This window comes from Chanodichthys erythropterus, chromosome 12 (assembly GCF_024489055.1).
Source record: "Chanodichthys erythropterus isolate Z2021 chromosome 12, ASM2448905v1, whole genome shotgun sequence".
NCBI classification, from domain to species: Eukaryota; Metazoa; Chordata; class Actinopteri; order Cypriniformes; family Xenocyprididae; genus Chanodichthys; species Chanodichthys erythropterus.
In genome coordinates, this window is record NC_090232.1 from 52714865 (window position 1) to 52733426 (window position 18562).

An 18562-nucleotide genomic window follows, 5' to 3' on the forward strand; every position below is an offset into this window, starting at 1 on the left:
AAGTTAGTCTCCCGGCCCGAGAATAACATTTCTGTCATGATAATCTGTGGATAATTGTCCGTTTCGGTGGACGAACTGATAGTTTTCCACATAATTATTCAACCAGAACTAATCATATATGTGATTGATTATAATTCGTTGTAGTTAATTCACCATATATGTTTAATTCCCCGTTGGGTCGATATATGAACGTCATAAAGCTTTCTGAATTATGATATTCATATTTCATCCATAAATTGATTAATAACTGTACATCGCTACACAGTTATGAGCTATAGTCACATTGTAATGTATGAGATCGCTTTTTGAAAATAAGTCACATTGTAATATAAATTTGCAGTGTAAAAAGTAGTTGCAGATTTGAGATTTAAAGTCACATTGTATGATATAAAGTCACAATTACCAGAAATAAATTCCCAAATTATGAAACACAAAGTCACAGTTGCAAGAAAACGAATGAATCAAATTCTGCATTTCACAGGGATATTGATCATTGGCAATTAAATATAGAGCACTAGACTCTGGCTGTGTTTCACTCTATTGAAGACAGTGGTGTTCAGCACATCAACAAGGTTTCCCTTCAATGAGCTATAGAGGGCAACTTCCACAGGTGCAAATAAGATGTGATTGGTCAGATGTTCTGTCATATTGCTAATGTAATTGATATAGAAATTATATTGTTAAATATATTGAGTAGAATTAATACAAATTCATGTTCATATCTGCTACCTGGTATAGCTGTCTATGTGTGAGTGTTTCCCTTTAACCCCTCATGGGTATTTTCAGAGTTTATTTTCTGAGTTACACAAATAAAATGACTCTTAACTCCAAAACTATAGCAAGAAGAGTCAAGAGTCAAAAATGTTGGTTTTGTTTTAAATTATTAAATAAATAAATAAATAAATAAATGTAATAAATTTGGACATTCTCATGCAAAACTGCAAAAAAGGGAAAATTTCATCATCACACGCATGTGTCGTGCTGCTAACGTGCAGCGGCGGCCGATAATGAGCCGACCTCCAGAGGTAATCCTGAAAGTGGTTCATTTTTCTGTCTATGGATGAGGCATATACCTCTCAGATTTCATCAAAAATATCTTAATTTGTGTTCTGAAGATGAACGAAGGTCTTTTTTGGGTGAACTAACCCTTTAACTCATGTTTATAATGTGATTTTTATTAACTGTTATTAGTTTTTGTAATTTTACTATTTGAGTTATATTTTTTATCTTTTATCTAAATGTGGGTGATCATATTGTATGTTTGTTTTTGCGTTGGGGACCCTTTTGCACCATGATTGCGTGGGATAGACAGGACATTTAAGGCACTCACAAAATCCTGTTGCCCCGTGTTTAAGTGACCAATGCCACTCAATATCTACACAATGCAACGAAGTTGTAGTTTCTTCTAACTGGTTTCGTGAACTCCAGCTACATCCGTCAAACTTGCCATGATCCACCGGTTACACTAAATGAATGAATTACTGAACCCTTCACAATATAATGTGAAGGCTCACACTGTCATGATGAACTATCACAGAATAATGCTTCTTACTCTCTCTGTTAGACAGGAGAGATTATGTTGATCCATTTGAAGTAATTGAGCTTTTATATTTTATTTATTAAATATAAATTATAATTTATTTATTTATCAAAAGGGGAAATAATGTTTATGGAAATAAGGTTAATGTTTCATTACTTCTTCATTAGTTGTTTTGCTATCCTTATATTTATCACTCCTTCTCTGAATGGTTTGAATGCAGGTCACATGTATCAGGTATCAAATGTTGTTACTGTGTGTTTCAGTGTAGACTTCAGTGAGTCAAAGGTGATGGTCTGTAGAAACACTCTGGCTCTTCATGTGATCTTATAAAAGCTACTGTAGATGTCCTCACTGAGGATCCACAGACTCACTTTCATCCTGCTGGATTGTCAGCAATTGTTAAGTCAATGTGTTTCTCCACATTGGATCAATGGATTTGTTTTGTCAAAACATTTGGTCAGTCAATATAAAAATGTGCTTCATGTGGGAAGAGCTAAATGAACCTCCAGGTTTTATTCTACTAAACAACTGATAACATGACTGAATCAATCTGACTTCAGTAGATTGCAGTAATGGAAGTAACAGGTGAAAATGTCTCTTTACTGTAACATCTGCACAGTGTAACACTGGGTTACTGGTTTTCTTCAATGAATCTTTACTCATGGTGAATCACTTTGTCACGTTACATCTGTGAAGTTCAGCTTGAGACTGAGAGATTCAGACACTAAACACTGAGATGATGCAGTGTTTCAGTGTGTGTTTAAAGCATGTGTTTGTGGACAGACGTCACACTCTCACACTGTCTGCTCTTCTCCATTTCATGTGTCTTTCTGATTTCTCAGTCTGTTTTCATTCTTCATCTTCATTGGTTCCTCTCTCATGTCCTGAATGGATGTGTTGTTGGAGTCTCTGCTGCTGGACGGGGGTCTCTATGAGTCTGTGTGTCAACTCAAACTAATTTAATTCTTCTTTTGCCATGTTTTACCCCAGACAAATGGGGAGGGGAAAAAAACATTTTGAATCATGATAACTGATCCATTTCTGAAAGCTCTGATGATATTAAATGGATTCTCTGTATGTGTCATGATGATACTGTACAGTAATTGAGGACATCAGAACACATGCTGATCAAGAAAATGGATGTGGGGAAAAAATATCTTAGGCCAAATTTTAATGTTGGCTTGATAAAAATAATGATTTTTAATCAAGGTCATGCTTTAGCTATTATTTAACTTATTAAACCACATGATTTTTTTTCCTTGTGTTTTGTTCCTTTTGTTTCATTTTCATTCATACTGTCTGTGTGTGTTCAGTCAGCACAACTGCTATGGTAATTTGATGCTCTGCACCACTAGAGGGAGCGCGATTTTATTTTTTACTTTTTTACACTCTGATGTGGACAAATCAGATAAGTCCAGTGGCGCAAAAATGGGGTATGCAGTATATGCAGTGCATAAGGGCGCCGCATGTAGGGGGGCGCCATTGTGCCAAAACAATTCTTTGAAAAACTTTTTGAATAAAATTTAAAATAAATTTTAAAATTATGTTTGTTGAAAAATAATGTTTGTTTAGCATTTTAAATGAGTAAAACATATATTTTATTATATCAAGTGAAATCAACTGCTCACCATTTCGACATACAAGAGCCGTTGCTCTGTTACAGTCACATGTCCAAAATGGACAGAGGAGGGAAGCGGTCTGGGGCACAGAACAGAAAACGTGAAAAAGTGTCTTAAAATGAGGACATCAATGTCCAAGTGGATAACAAGCAATTGTCTTTGAAGAATGGTCCACTGAATCATTGATTTTACTCGGTTTGTTCAATACAGATTCAGAAATGAAACACTGCTGTGAATTGCTTGGAGATGAACAGTTCTGCTTTGTCTTTATAGTCTCATTGGCAAAATTGAACAAAATATGTTGTCTAAAATAACACAATATAAACTTACTGAACTCTTGTATAAAATCAGTATTGCATTTGCATTTTGCACTTTGCACTCTTTATATTTGGGACAAAAACAGCACTCATGTAATATTGCACTCCGTTACTTTTGTGATATTGCTTAACTCATATGATTATGAAATTGTAAACTTCATTTATTATAAAAAGAAACAGAATTGAGTGTAATTTAAGTGTTTGTATATAAATAAGTTAATTTTAACCTTCAATATTATAGTAAAGTAGTATCAACTGACTCCCATATGTAGTTTACAGCATTAGTTGAGAGATTTTTGCTCTAGAAAATTTGCCATGTACTGTAACTGAAATACTACATCCAAAATAATCGATATCGAATCGAAATCGTAATTGAATCGAATCGCAAGCATGTGAATAGAAATCAAATCGAATCATGCAAATTGTGTCAATACCCAGCCCTAATAAATATGAGACAAAAACTCAATCGGGCATTTTTGCTCCAATATCTTGAATTTTATGGACATTCCAACTGCATTCTATAAGCTCCATCGCATAGTGAGTTGTTGCCCTGCATTATATTCCTCATCATGGTTGGTATTGGGGGGGCGCCAACCATTATTTAGCAAACCCCTGAGAAAATGTGCAGTTGCGCCCATGCCGATAACGCTCTCAAAAACACCCCTCTGTTTATGGCCTCGCCCTCTGATCTGGAAACTCTTATCTCTGTCCTGCAGAGACCTGTACTTAGGGTTGGTGGAGTTAAAATGAAAGTAAAAAAAAAAGAAACTACGCCATTCGGAAGCCATTTACTTTAAACATCGTTTTATTTAAACGGCTGCATATTTTGTGGTAAGTTCATAATTTATTCATCATGTAAACTATCAGTCATATAAAGCTGCTATTTAGGTTTGTGTTCCTTACACTCTCAGAAAATAAAGTACATAATTTTACCTTTAGGGGTACAATGGTACAAAGGTACTAATTTGTACCCTTGTGATTTGTACCTTAAGAGACCAGTTTTGTACCTTTGGTGACAATTTTGTACCTTTGTTTAACAGTACAAAAATTGACCCTTCAAAAAGGGTACAAAATTGGCTTTGACAGCGTACAGTCGTTGACTATAATGAGATATATATATTTTACACACACACACACACACACACTGAATTAAAATCAGAATTTATTAAATCCTTTTCATTTTAAACACATTTTACAACATTTCATTTTAAACACATTTTTAAACATTCCATATGAGTCCATCTTGCCGGGTGTTAAAAAGTAACACTGAAGCAGTGTTAAAGTTAATGAGATAATTGATTGATGATTGAGTGATGATTGACAATTAGTGGAGACACCTGATGATAATAAGCAGAATCATTGAAGGAAAGAGAGAAAAAAGGTGTTAATTAATGTTTTATGAATGTTTCATTTCAAGTCACCATGAAAGAGGTCAGCGTTTGCTTTAGTTGGGCTCTTGACTCTTTACCTTTTATTATTAATTGATCTCTGGCTGCTCCAGCTTTGTGTTTGTAAAGCACATTTGTTATAGTCAGAGAAAATAGGATCTGGTCACAATATAATTTGATGATGATATAATCATCATGTGATGGCCTGATGTTGTTTAGAGTCTAAATCTCTGACTGTGTGCTTGATGTGTAGCTTTAGTATTAATGATTGTAGTCCTGTGATTTTACAGCTTGAGATCCAACAATAGCATGACTTTTTTTTTATTTTTAAGAATAATACATTATGCACTGAAGCTTCAGTGTTTAAACACACACAGACATCAAGAATCAGCATCTGATTCTCAAGAACGGTGACGATAAATAAATACAAAATACTGACAAACAGATCAACTCTGAACATCACAAAACAAGCTACTGTCACAACAAAACAACAGAAAAAAAAGCAAACATGAACAATCTACGAAAATTACAGGACAATTCAGCTGCATAATTTATTCATGCATCAATGCATGATGGGAGCCATGGATGCGTTTTGATTGGTGGCTCCCATCATGCACTGCAACATGAAGCACTTTGTTTGATTGTCACCATTGTTGAGGGTCAATTTTTGTACTGTTATATGAAGGTAAAAAATTGTCACCAAAGGTACAAAACTGGTCTCTTAAGGTACAAATCACAAGGATACAAATTTGTACCATTGTACCCCTAAAGGTACAATTATGTACTTTATTTTCTGAGAGTGTACAGTGGATTAAGGGTATTTTAATATATCTGTACTACAGTAAACACAAACAGTAGGTTAAAGCATTTTATTTGCTGTACCGATTATGTTGCACAGAATAATTGAACAACACATATTTACTGTATCTTTTTTTATATCTGTATTTTCACACAAAAGGTCTGAAATCAATCTCTCAACACTCTTTGATAAATGAGAGTAGGAGTACAGGCCCTCTAAAATGAGTTCTCCATCTGCTGGATCAAGCGGCAATGCATCCGGTGATGAAACCGAGACGTCTGATCCCAGGTGACACATCAGCCATTTTTGCATTTGGCATGTTTTTAATCCACAGTGACTTTACAGTGCATTACAATACTCTGCAGTTGAGACAGCAGTTGCAGTTCAAATTCACTGATTTTAAATAGCTTGTGCGTTTAAAGTGACAGGTGACGAATATACAAGAATTTATAATCTGTTGATTCTAATGTTATAGTTATTGTTTTTATTGTGAAGAGTTATTAAATTTATAGTTCACCCAAGAATTAAAATTGTCATTTTGTTTTCTATCCCTCAGGCCGTTCCAAAATTCATTCATTTTCGAATCATAAATTAAGATAGTTTTAATGAAACCTGAAAGATTTCCGTCCTTCTGCTGAAAGTTCTTGGCATCAAAATTTTGAAGATCCAAATGGGTCATAAATACATTGAAAAACTAATCAATATGAATCAAGTGGTTTAATCCCAGGCTTGTGAAGAAATACAATCATTTTATATGATGAACAGATTTAATTTAGTCTTTAGGAAGACCCTTAATGAATCTTTAAAGTTTTGGTGGCATGGACTTCGAATGGGGGCATATCAATTACTTAGGTTTCGTTAAAAATATCTTATTTTTGGTTTCAAAGGTGAATAAAAGTCTTACATGTTTGGAATGACAGACTATTTATTTTTGGGTGAACAAACCAGTTTAAGTACTGTCTAAAATGCTGTTTTGTTTTTTTGTCAGAATCAGCAGGAGAAAGAGACAGAGATCAGAGTCTCCAGAACCCAGCGGTGTGTCTCTAAAGAGTTACAGATCCATGGAACAACCCGTTAGATTCAGTGATGAACCAGTGTCTTCTGATCCTCTGTTAGTATAAACATTTACTTGCTAGTTTACTGTAGTGCATCTCAGATGAATCATGATTTAAAGGGATAGCTCACTCAAAAATGAAAATTATCCCATGATTTACTCACCCTCAAGCCATCCTAGGTTTATATGACTATCTTCTTTCAGACGAACACAATCTGAGATATATTTAAAAATATCCTTAGTCCTCCAAGGTTTATAATGGTTGTGAATGGCTGCCTGAAATTTGAAGACAAAAAACTACATCCATCCATAAAAAAAATAATCCATACGACTCCAGGGGGTTAATAAAGGCCTTCTGAAGTGAATCAATGCATATGTGTAAGGCAAATATCCTTATTTAAAACTTTATAAAGTAAAATAATGAGCTTCTGGTGCGACAAGCATATGCATTTGACGTACGTCCAAAAAACATTAACTTCTGTGACGTACACAATGCCATGACGTACTACGCTCTGTCCTACTCTATAACGCGTTGTACGTCATGTCATTCTGCCTTTATTAACCCCCTGGAGTCATATGGATTCATTTTTTTTATGGATGGATGCAGTTTTTTTGTCTTCAAATTTTGGGCAGCCATTCTCAAACATTATAAACCTTGGAGGACTAAGAATATTTTTAAATATATCTCAGATTGTGTTTGTCTGAAAGAAGATAGTCATATAAACCTAGGATGATTTGAGGGTGAGTAAATCATGGGATAATTTTCAATTTTGAGTGAGCTATCCCTTTAACAAACTAAATGAAATCCTAGATAGCAAGCAACCATCGAAACAATGTTAAATTGATGTTAATGTGTCAACGTTAACTGCATTGAATCAACATCACGTTTGCACCAACAATTGATGTTGAAAATTTGAAATTTCAACAAAAGATCAATGGTAATGGCACTGAATCAATGTTACAATGTGATGTTGATTCAACATAATGCTTGCACTCTCAGAAAATGAAACACAATAACTACAACTGACTGAAGCCACACAGCCTGAAATCAACTGAAGATAAAAGAAGACAATAAATCTCTCAAGATCTCAACAGAGGATGATTAAACAACTCCAAAAACAGCATTACCAGCTTCACTTATAACTAACCAGTTTGACTTTATTTCTGTCACACGTCTACAGAAGTTAAGAATTAACAGAGGTTTAGATGTTTATGTTTTATTGAAAATTTATTGAAAATGTCAAATGTTTATTTGGGCAGTTTGACAAGTTTGTGGTCTTTGTAACAGTGTTTACTAGGGGTGAAATCGTAGTACGATATTTCGCGATGCAAAAATGTTACAATATGTATCGTAGAGTGGTGGCGATACTTTTATCCCAGCAGGCACAGAACGTCATAAGACGTTAGTATTTGGTTAAATTTAGGTCGCGACGTCTGGTAACCAAAATTCAATGTCAAACCAACGTCTAATAACAACATTAGTTTGACGTCCAATACCGACGTCATTTGACATAGATATTTTGTTGGTTTTAGGTTGTGGTTTTAACTAACCAAAATCCAACATCGAATCAACGTCTTAAACCAACGTCAAAATGACGTCAAATACCGACATTTAGTCGTCAGGTATGGCAACCAAAACCCACCCACTGAGCAAATTACGTCCAGAAGACGTCTTTTTGAGGTCTTGTCTCAGGTTGAAAAGACGTCCACTGAGGGGCCAGAATGAAAGTTTTTATGACGTCTTTTTTTGACGCCTTCTGGACATCCGATATAGACGAACACGCAGAATCACCAAAGGAGAAAAATCACAATTTTTAAGCCACCATCGTGGAGATGAGTGTTTGCTTTAGTTGGGCTCTTGACCCTTGCCTTATTAATATTAGAGTTTGTTTGGGCTGTTGACTGAGTCATAACAGCCAGACAAGTAACGAGAAATGATCAGGTGTTGATTATGTTTTCACATAATCATTATTTGATCTGAATCACTGAACTCATTTAAAGCCCAATCTCTGAGTTAGATTTACATTATTGATTACAGCAGAACTGTGATTCTACAGCACAAGATCAGCTTTTACAATATGATTCAAATGATTTCAGAAAAGGTGTGTTGAACAAAAAAAGTATTCATTTTAGGCACACACAGACATCAAGAATCAGCCCGTGAATCTCAACAGTGGTGACCATCAAAAAGCATGTTGCAATGCATTCTGGGAGCCACCAATCAAAATTCATCCATGGCTCCCATCATGCATTGCTGCATGAATAAATTATGAGCTTAATTGTCTTAGTAATTTCCTTTATTCTCATATTTTATTTTGTTCTGTTTATGTGACTTTTTAGTAGCTTGTTTTCTAATGTTCAGAGTTGATCTGTTGATCAGAATATGTTGCTTGTCACCGTCATTGAGATTCACAGGCTGATTCTTGATGTCTGTGTGTGCCTAAGTGAAAAAACTTTTATTCATGTGAAATCCTTTATATTATATTGATAAAGCTGATCTTATGCTGTAGAATCACAGAGCTGCTGTAATCAATAATGTAAATCTAACTCAGAGATTGGGCTCTAGATGAGTTCAGTGATTCAGGTCAAATAATGGTTATGTGAGACCATAATCAACACCTGATCATTTCTCTTTACTTGTCTGGCTGTTATGACTCAATTAACTGCCCAAACAAACTCTAATATTAAGAAGGCAAGGGTCAAGAGCCCAACTAAAACAAACACTCATCTCCACGATGGTGGCTTAAAATTGTGATTTTTCTCCTTTGGTGATTCTGCGTGTTCGTCTATATCGGATGTCCAGAAGACGTCAAAAAAAGACGTCATAAAAACTTTCATTCTGGTCCCTCAGTGGACGTCTTTTCAACCTGAGACAAGACCTCAAAAAGACGTCTTCTGGACGTAATTTGCTCAGTGGGCAACGTCTTCTATACGTCAAAGTGGTAACGTCTACTCAACGTCAAACTATAACATCATTAGACATTGATCTTTTGTTATTTTAGGTTGTGGTTTTAACCAACCAAAATCCAACATCGAATCAACGTCTTACCAACGTTGGAGATTGACGTCAGTCTGACGTTTGGTTATGATGTCAACCAGATTTTCATTTTCAACCAAAATGCAACGTCTATCCGACGTAGTGGTCCAACGTCAATCTGACGTTATATTGACGTCCGGTGCCTGCTGGGATGATATGACGGCAGTCTAATCCTATTGGTTGAGCTGCCGACGTGACCTACTCTGCAACAGCGTCGCATTGAACTGAACTGAAATCTCTTGAAATTTTATTAACAAAATTCGGGAGGAGCAACGTTCAAATAATCTGACTAATCATCATGTCATTTCAGTCAGCTGTTAGCAATCAGTAATCAACATATCTACCCAATCAGCATGAGTGAAAGCATATATATATATATATATATATATATATATATATATATATAGTTGAGGCTGCTAAATTCTTGACTATTGATTGATTATTTTATAATGTTTAATATTTAGTAAAAAACAAAACAAAGTCAAATATATGCGCAAATAAATGCTACTTTGCCGCCACCTGCTGGTTAAAGTGGTAATTATTGTCTTTTTTATTTTTAAATACGTTTTCTATCAAATGTTGAATTTTCTACATTTTGAAACGTTTGGTTTTACAATGGGGACAATCTCAGAAGGATGAACAAGTAATGTTTGTGGTCATCACATTAAAAATAAGTGTGTGTGCGTGTCTAATTACAGACATGTCAGTTTTAAACGGTCCCAATAGCTTTGTCTTTATTGCAAACAATAAAAATTAGGTAAATGTGATAACTGCATTAAAATATGAATACAACATTAAAAAGTCAACCATTGATAACAGTTCACTGGAGATGCCCGAGCTGGCTTAATGAGTAACCGTGCATATAGTCAATTAGCTGGTAAGTCTAACTTCTTACTGAACTGCAGGTTATGTAATTAGTGGAATTTAAAAGTGACTGAGCTGAGGGGTCTCTAATGTTACATGCTTTCAGAAATGAAGATGGACAGACTTTTGCCCTTTTAATTAGTTAATATTGTATTTTAAAATAAAACATCAAATAAATGCAGAAATGCAATGTAATAACGGTAAAGTAATTATCAAAATACTTCACACTATTTAGGATGGATAGTATGCACATTGGGATGCAGGCTTGTTCTCCCTCACTGCAAAAAAAAAAAAAAAAAATCTAAAAATCTAATTATGTAGGTAACAATGACATATGCAAATATAACAGTATAAATCTTGGGTGTGTGACCCACAAACTTACTGTTATATTTGCATATGTCATTGTTACCTACATTTTTATTTTATTTATTTTTTTATTTTATTTTAATTTTTTGCAGTGAGGGAGACAAGCCTGCATCCCAATGTGCATACACTGTAAAAAAGAAAAAGTTAGTTCAACTCAAATTTTCAAGGCAACCGACTGCACAGAATTTTTGAGTTGAAGATATCAACTTAATTTTTTAAGTTTTGAAGAACTACAATTATTAAGTTGCGTCAGCTACGTTTTTCAAGTTCTGAGAACTAAGTTTTTTAAATTCAAGTTACTGGAACTTTCAAGTCTGTAAAAGCTTACTATTTTGAGTTCAGATTACCATCCCCTGTAATAACTTACTATTTTGAGTTTAAATTACCCCCCCACATTAAATCATCCACTGACAGTAAACCAGTTAATTTATGCATGTTTATTTGAACGACTTTGGCACAAACAGCTTTACAATTCCACAATGTAGACAAGTAATCTTATGCCCAAAGCAGATACATCAGGTTTCAGTACTATAATATTGGCAGTTTTATTTTTTACTTTCTGACTCTTGTTGAGACCTTACAAATAATGCAATATTGACAAAGATTACCGATAAACAGTTGTATAGTGCCTAAGAACAGAATTGTCTAAATCCCCAGCTGAAAAAGCCAAATTATCTGAACTTTCTGAACTTTGAAATTAGCCAAAAATGCAAACATGCAGGCTATAACAGTAATGGTGGAACACAGCTTGCTTCTAATGAACAATCAATACCGTAGTCTCTTGACAGCAATATGACAGATACACATAAAACATTTGTTTTTAAATTTAAAAACAAATTCAAATATAGCACTTGTGTACAGAGCAAATAAGGCACATAAGTCGATAAGTTGGGAAAAACAAATGGAACAACATAAAAACTAAGGTGGTCTATGTTAAGACTTACAAAATATACAAAGATAATAAATGAACAGACATGATAAAAAAAATCTTCCCCATGGACACTTGCCACACCAGCAAAGATGCAGACTATATTGGCAATGCTGAAACAAAGCTTGCTTCTACTGAGAAACAATCAATAGTCTCGTGACAGTTATATGACAGCTAAAAATAACAGATTTGTTTTTAGTCAAAATAAAGGAACAATATAAAAACTATAAGGTGGTCTATGTGTAGACTTACAAAATATCCAAACATAAATGAACAGACATTATAAAATAAATCTTCCCCATGGAAAATGAATCACTGGTTTAACAGCTTGGTCTTGAAGCTCCGGACACGCTGTGAGCAATCGGTGGACATTTCCATGAAAATGTGCTGGATAGTTTCAAAGGTATACCTGATGTCTTTTGGGAACTCCATGTTGAGGGCATAAAGCAAGCCAAAAAGATACGCAAGGGCAGTCGGGGTGTCTGGGATGTCTTTCAGGACAATGGTTTCCTCCAACACAAGGGCAATATTAATGACTGCGTCGTTATCATCATCAAGCACTGTGAGGACCCCCATCTTGATGCCTTTTATTTGTTTGTCATCTGCATCAGTTGCCTGACAAAACAAAAAAACACCACTGAAACAATGTCCTGTAGAAAACTAGTCAATAAAGAGTGATGTCTATTTGTGTATGGCCTCTTTGCTATACAACACTACTAAAAGCTGAAGGTCTTCCAAGCTGCACTCACCAGGCATCTAGAGAAAAGCTTCTCAGTATTCTCCCTCAGAAATATGGGAAGACATTCCACAGCTGCCTGTCTGCGATGACTTGTGATGTCAGATGTCTGTTTTGGAAGAATATAAAGACAAACAAATACTTTTGTTTAGCTCTGTGAAATGTACTTGTGCATGTGCACTTGTGCTTATACTTGTTCCATTTGTATTCCCATCTCTACAATTGTACATGTAGGCAGATAAAATAATTGCAGGCTCTGTTAGTTTGTTAGTGTTTCTTTTTGTCTTGTAAGGATAAGTTCACTATTTTGCACTGAGCCCCCTTTCTGGGTTATCTTGGATGAAATAGAGTGTTTGACGAACACTCAACGAACACCACTAACCAATCGATAAGTTGCACATCTTTGAAAACTAACGTTTAGGGTTGATTTAAAGACAGGTTTGTGAATGCATGTAGCTAGCCATTATGAAGCATGGCAGGGCCGATTCTAAATCAGCCAAAAGCTTAAGACGGGACCATTAGTCAAAATTCTGGTGTCAAACACTCTATTTCATCAACCCAGAGAGGGGGCTCAAAGTGCAAAACCGTGAACGTATACTTTAAATATTACTGTATTAAATAGTCAATCAAGATGGAACTCGCTCACCAATGTAGCTGATGCAAAAAAAGAATGAAGTTATATTACATCAAAAGTGCAGAGTGCTAGCTTGGTAGTTCCTTCTTGATTAAAGGGATAGTTCACCCAAAAATGAAAATTCTGTCAGTAATTACTCACCCTCATGTTGATACAACCATGTAAGTCTTTCTTTCATCTTCGGATCACAAATTAATATTTTTGTGATTAAATATGAGCGGTGGAATACTCCTCCATTGGCTTTAAGGGGGCCCAAACTTGTCCGTTCAGAAAGTCAGTGAAGAAAATGTTTAAATAGTCCATGCCACTACAGTGGCTCAACCATACGTTTCTCAAGCGACGATAATACTTTTCGTGCGAAAAAAAACAAACAAAAGAACGACTTTATTCAACTATTCATTTTCTCTCTTGTAGGCCTCTGACATTAGTTCACGAGAGCTCCATGACGTATGCGCGAGAACTAAACTGACGACGGTCTTCTTCTACTACTACTTGTTACTGGCTGCTCACTCCTTAGGAGTATTACCGCCACCTAGTGTTCAAGATGAAGTGCTGGCATAGCCGGAAGCGCTAAACTTTGTTTACAAGCAGGTGAACGCGCGCGCTGTATGTAAGCTATTGAATTCGACATTGATCGTGCTTTTGGTCTCGCTCTAAGTAATTGTTTACAATGGTTAGAAAGTGTGCATTTCCTGAAAAACTAAGACTTAACATTGCCACAAAATGAACGGCTTACCTTTCACTGTTTTCCATCAAATGATCGTGATTCACTGTATCATGTATTATGTTTTTTTTTATTTAATATATAGCCATATACAAATAAAGACAAAACTAAATGAGTGTATCATGACTTTAACAATTACCACATACTGCTTCCACTTACCTTGTTGGTCTGTATAAACAAGTTGGGCACAGCTGTTGATTTCAGTAATCTTTTTTGTTGAACTGATTTGAAGTCGTCTGGAGAGAAATGTTCACTGCACAACTTCATGTGCTTGACGAAATTAATTGGTAAATTAACATCCCCTTGAACAGCCAGCAGCCATAGATTCAGTCGCTCACGATCATTTGATGGGAAACGGTGAAAGGTAAGCCGTTCATTTTGTGGCAATGTTAAGGCACCTTTACGTTTACTCGTTAGTTTTTCACGATTCGGACATCCAGGAAATGCACACTTTCTAACCATTGTAAACAATTACTTAGAGCGAGACCAAAAGCACGATCAATGTCGAATTCAATAGCTTACATACAGCGCGCGCGTTCACCTGCTTGTAAACAAAGTTTAGCGCTTCCGGCTATGCCAGCACTTCATCTTGAACACTAGGTGGCGGTAATACTCCTAAGGAGTGAGCAGCCAGTAACAAGTAGTAGTAGAAGAAGACCGTCGTCAGTTTAGTTCTCGCGCATGCGTCATGGAGCTCTCGTGAACTAATGTCAGAGGCCTACAAGAGAGAAAATGAATAGTTGAATAAAGTCGTTCTTTTGTTTGTTTTTTTTCGCACGAAAAGTATTATCGTCGCTTGAGAAACGTACGGTTGAGCCACTGTAGTGGCATGGACTATTTAAACATTTTCTTCACTGACTTTCTGAACGGACAAGTTTGGGCCCCCTTAAAGCCAATGGAGGAGTATTCCTCATATTTAATCACAAAAATATTAATTTGTGATCCGAAGATGAAAGAAAGACTTACATGGTTGTATCAACATGAGGGTGAGTAATTACTGACAGAATTTTCATTTTTGGGTGAACTATCCCTTTAATGGTTTAAATATTAGTGGACTAACTGAAGAAAAGGCCTTGTAGTCAATATAACAACCTGTTTGTCAAGCATTTCCAAAAGGGTTTCCATCTCTCGACTAAAGGCGCCCTTCCTGGCACGATACAATTTCAGCAAACGAGGGGTGAACATCTCAAGGGCAGCTTTAAATGTTCCCATCAGGTCCTTTGTGGTCACACGAGTGAACTCTTGACAAATCTGAACGAAACAAATGCAATACAAATACAACAAGCTGGTAGTGTGATTTCATTATTATAATTAAGACTGCAAACTCTCAGCCATGATGCAAATGAACCTACATACACTATTATGAAAAAATCATAACACAAATGTAAACAAATGCACCAAGTTCAAGAAAAAAAAAAGATGCCTTGCCTGTTCTTCAAGAAATAGACCGGGCCACCTCTCTAGAACCTCTGAAACCATGGGCTCCATCTCTACAATCTCCATTCTCCTAAGGGAGAATGTGATGTCCATCTTCTGTCTGATGAACTCCATGTCCTTGTTTTTCTTCTTCATGGCTTCAACCAGGGAAGACCTCAGGTCTTCCAAGTCATCCTCAGTGTGGCTTTCAGGATGATCTGGTACATGGTTGACCTCACCTCGTTTTGTTTTTTTCAAGGAAAACCTTCCCTCCGGACCACCATCCCCATCATCATCATCTCTTCTTCGCCTGTTGACACCATGATCATCTGCCTCCTCCCTTCTTGATCTCCTGTTGACACTAACCTCATTACATCCAGCTTGACGTAGTTTTGATCTGTAGTTCCCCATCTTGTACTTTATGCTGGTTGTCCATCCCGCATATCCAGTACCACCACCAGGCTCTTTGAGGCAGGGATGTTTGTTGACAAGTTCAGCGGCAACAGAATCAAACTCATGTTTTTCAGGGTAGGCTTTCACAGAAAATATTTCTTGTGCCAGCTTGTCCAGAATCTCTTTTTTCACATCTCTGGTTACATGTAAACCCTTCCCTGATATTTCAAATGTGTCATTCCCCTTGCGGAGTATCAGTTCAACATCATATGAGAATTGTGGTACTGGGAACGGAGTGGGCCACTGTGAAACGTTCCTCCTATATGTCCGCACAACTGAAGATAAGCTGTGGATTGAGTCTGGAGATCCGATGATGGCTGTGTCAAGGGAAGAGCTGGAGGATGACCGAGTTGGTGTTGGAGGTGGTGGTGATGGCATGTCCTCATTGCTCCACAGAATATGCAAGACAGCCTTTTCTGAAGGCAACTCTGCTATGTCAATCAGGTTGCAAACTGCCTGGCCAAAGTCTGAGTCTTCATACTGTATACAGAATTCACCCACAAGTTCAAGTTTGTGACGCAGTTCATTGTACAGTTCCTCTAAAGTTTCAGGAACTTTGGTCAGCCGAATCTTACGGACGAGTTTGGGATTTATGTGGACCAGAAGCAACAGGCCTGTGAGGACAAAAGAAGAACAGATATTTGCGTGACACTTTAAACTGAAGCCATATACAGTCATGGCCAAAAGTATTGGAGCAAATTCACTAAAGAATTGTTGGTTTTTAAGCAAAATTCGCACACTTTTGAAGGTTTTTTGATAAAATAACCAAACCGGGATATTTTCAATAGCTCAACACAGATGAAACAACAATTGGTTTCCCCAAATGTAACAGAATATATCACCAAAATACTGCGGGAAGTGAATACATGGTCGAAAGTGAATGCATGGTCGAAAGTATTGGCACCCTTCACAACAAGTGTTTTTTGCTGTGATAAAAGCACACTTTTCATTGTTAAAATCCAGTGCTAAGGTTATGGGTAGTCAGACGTCAGCTGTGGTACCACCCTTGAAAAATATCAGCCCATTTCTAATGGACAAAAATCTCCAGTTTACTCACTATACATCTCTGTTGGTTTATATGGACAGTATGAGGTTTTCTTCAAGTAGAATCGCATTTATTATCCTTTACAAATGGGCTTTTAATACTCAGGAATGCTACCACAGCTGACGTCTGACTATCCATAACCTTAGCTGTGGATTTTAACAATGAAAAGTGTGTTTGTATCACTACAAAAGACAGTTATTTTGAGTGCCAATACTTTTGACCATTCAGTATTCACTTCCCGTAGTATGTGATATTTTGTGTTGAATTTGAGGAAACCAATTTTTGTTGTTTCAGTTCTATTGAGCTAAATATCCTGGTTTGTTATTACATAAAACCACCTTCAAAAGTTTGTGAATTTTGCTCGAAAACCAACACATCCGGAGGGATGCCAATACTTTTGGCCATGACTGTACCTTGAACACTTAAAATCAAGTCATTAACTTTAAACTTTAAAATAGGGCTGCACGATTAATCGCATGCTATTCTCACGCGCATTTCGTCAGTAAAGCCGGTTCCCTGATTACCGCTAAATCGCCATCACCTGCTTTCAAATGAAGCGGCATTTAATAGACAGAGCCGTAGATCACCGAAAAGCCACGCAATATCGCGTTCATATCGCAGATGAATCGCCTGCGATAATGAACGCGATATTGCGTGGCTTGTCCGTGAACTACGGCTCTGTCTATTAAATGCCGCTTCATTTGAAAGCAGGTGATGGCGATTTAGCGGTAATCAGGGAACCGGCTTTACTGACGAAATGCGCGTGACAATAGCATGCGATTAATCGTGCAGCCCTACTTTAAAATTATGAAAACATACAAACAGAAAGGTGCTTACCATTTCAATTTACTGCAGTAGCCAAGCCCTTGGGGTCACCATCAAAGTTCTAGCAACTTGATATGCAGCCAATGGGTGGTAGTCGTTCAAAGTCTCTGGATCCAGGATCTCTAAATCTGAGTGATAGTTATCAATGAGTTGGTAGACCGATAATGTTCCATGTACCAAGATGATAACCTTGTGGTGACAAAATACACTTTCCACCACTTGTCCACCAATATGTGTAGTATTCTAAAGAACTCTGGCAGTCCACTGCATTCACCCGCAGACACTATCATGTCCCTCACATACTGGGTCCCATACAAATGTACTTCTTTGGCAAGAGACACATCATCTTCATTTGGGTACTTCTTTTCTAGTACTGTCCTGAGCTTTTCATCTAAAGATGATATTTTCACTCTATCTACACTACCAACATGCAATTTTGGCTTGAACAATTGCTGTGTGTCAAGAAGATATGCCATGAGCTGTTGATGCTTAGTGGAAAGGGTGAGTAGTACATTCTTAAAACAGTGAGCATCATTAATTGCCTGTTTGAAAAAACTATGCTTAGACTCAAATCTAAACGTCCACAGATCCACTAATGGCCCAAAGCACCGTGTGAGATGCACATAGTCATCAGTGAAGTGATGTTTTGGTTTCAACTTATTCAGGAAAGGTGTCATTGAATAACTGTCAATGGTCAGCCAATTTATTCCCTAAGTAACATAATGTTCCCTCTGATAATGTAGTAGACACCGTAATCTCCACAATCTCTTTAAGGTCCATTAAAATTTCCCATGACTGCTCTTGTTCAGGTATATAG

At 36.6% G+C, this 18562-nt stretch overlaps 1 protein-coding gene across 1 annotated transcript in view; it reads left to right on the forward strand.

Moving 5' to 3' along the window:
* Positions 1 to 6671: 6671 nt before the first annotated feature.
* Positions 6672 to 18562, forward strand: part of LOC137031802 (protein NLRC3-like) — a 35433-nt gene continuing 23542 nt past the window's right edge. The window contains exon 1 of the mRNA XM_067403072.1: positions 6672 to 6774. Coding sequence (XP_067259173.1) covers positions 6725 to 6774 — 50 coding nt within the window. The 5' untranslated portion in view covers positions 6672 to 6724. The remainder of the gene's footprint in view (positions 6775 to 18562) is intronic.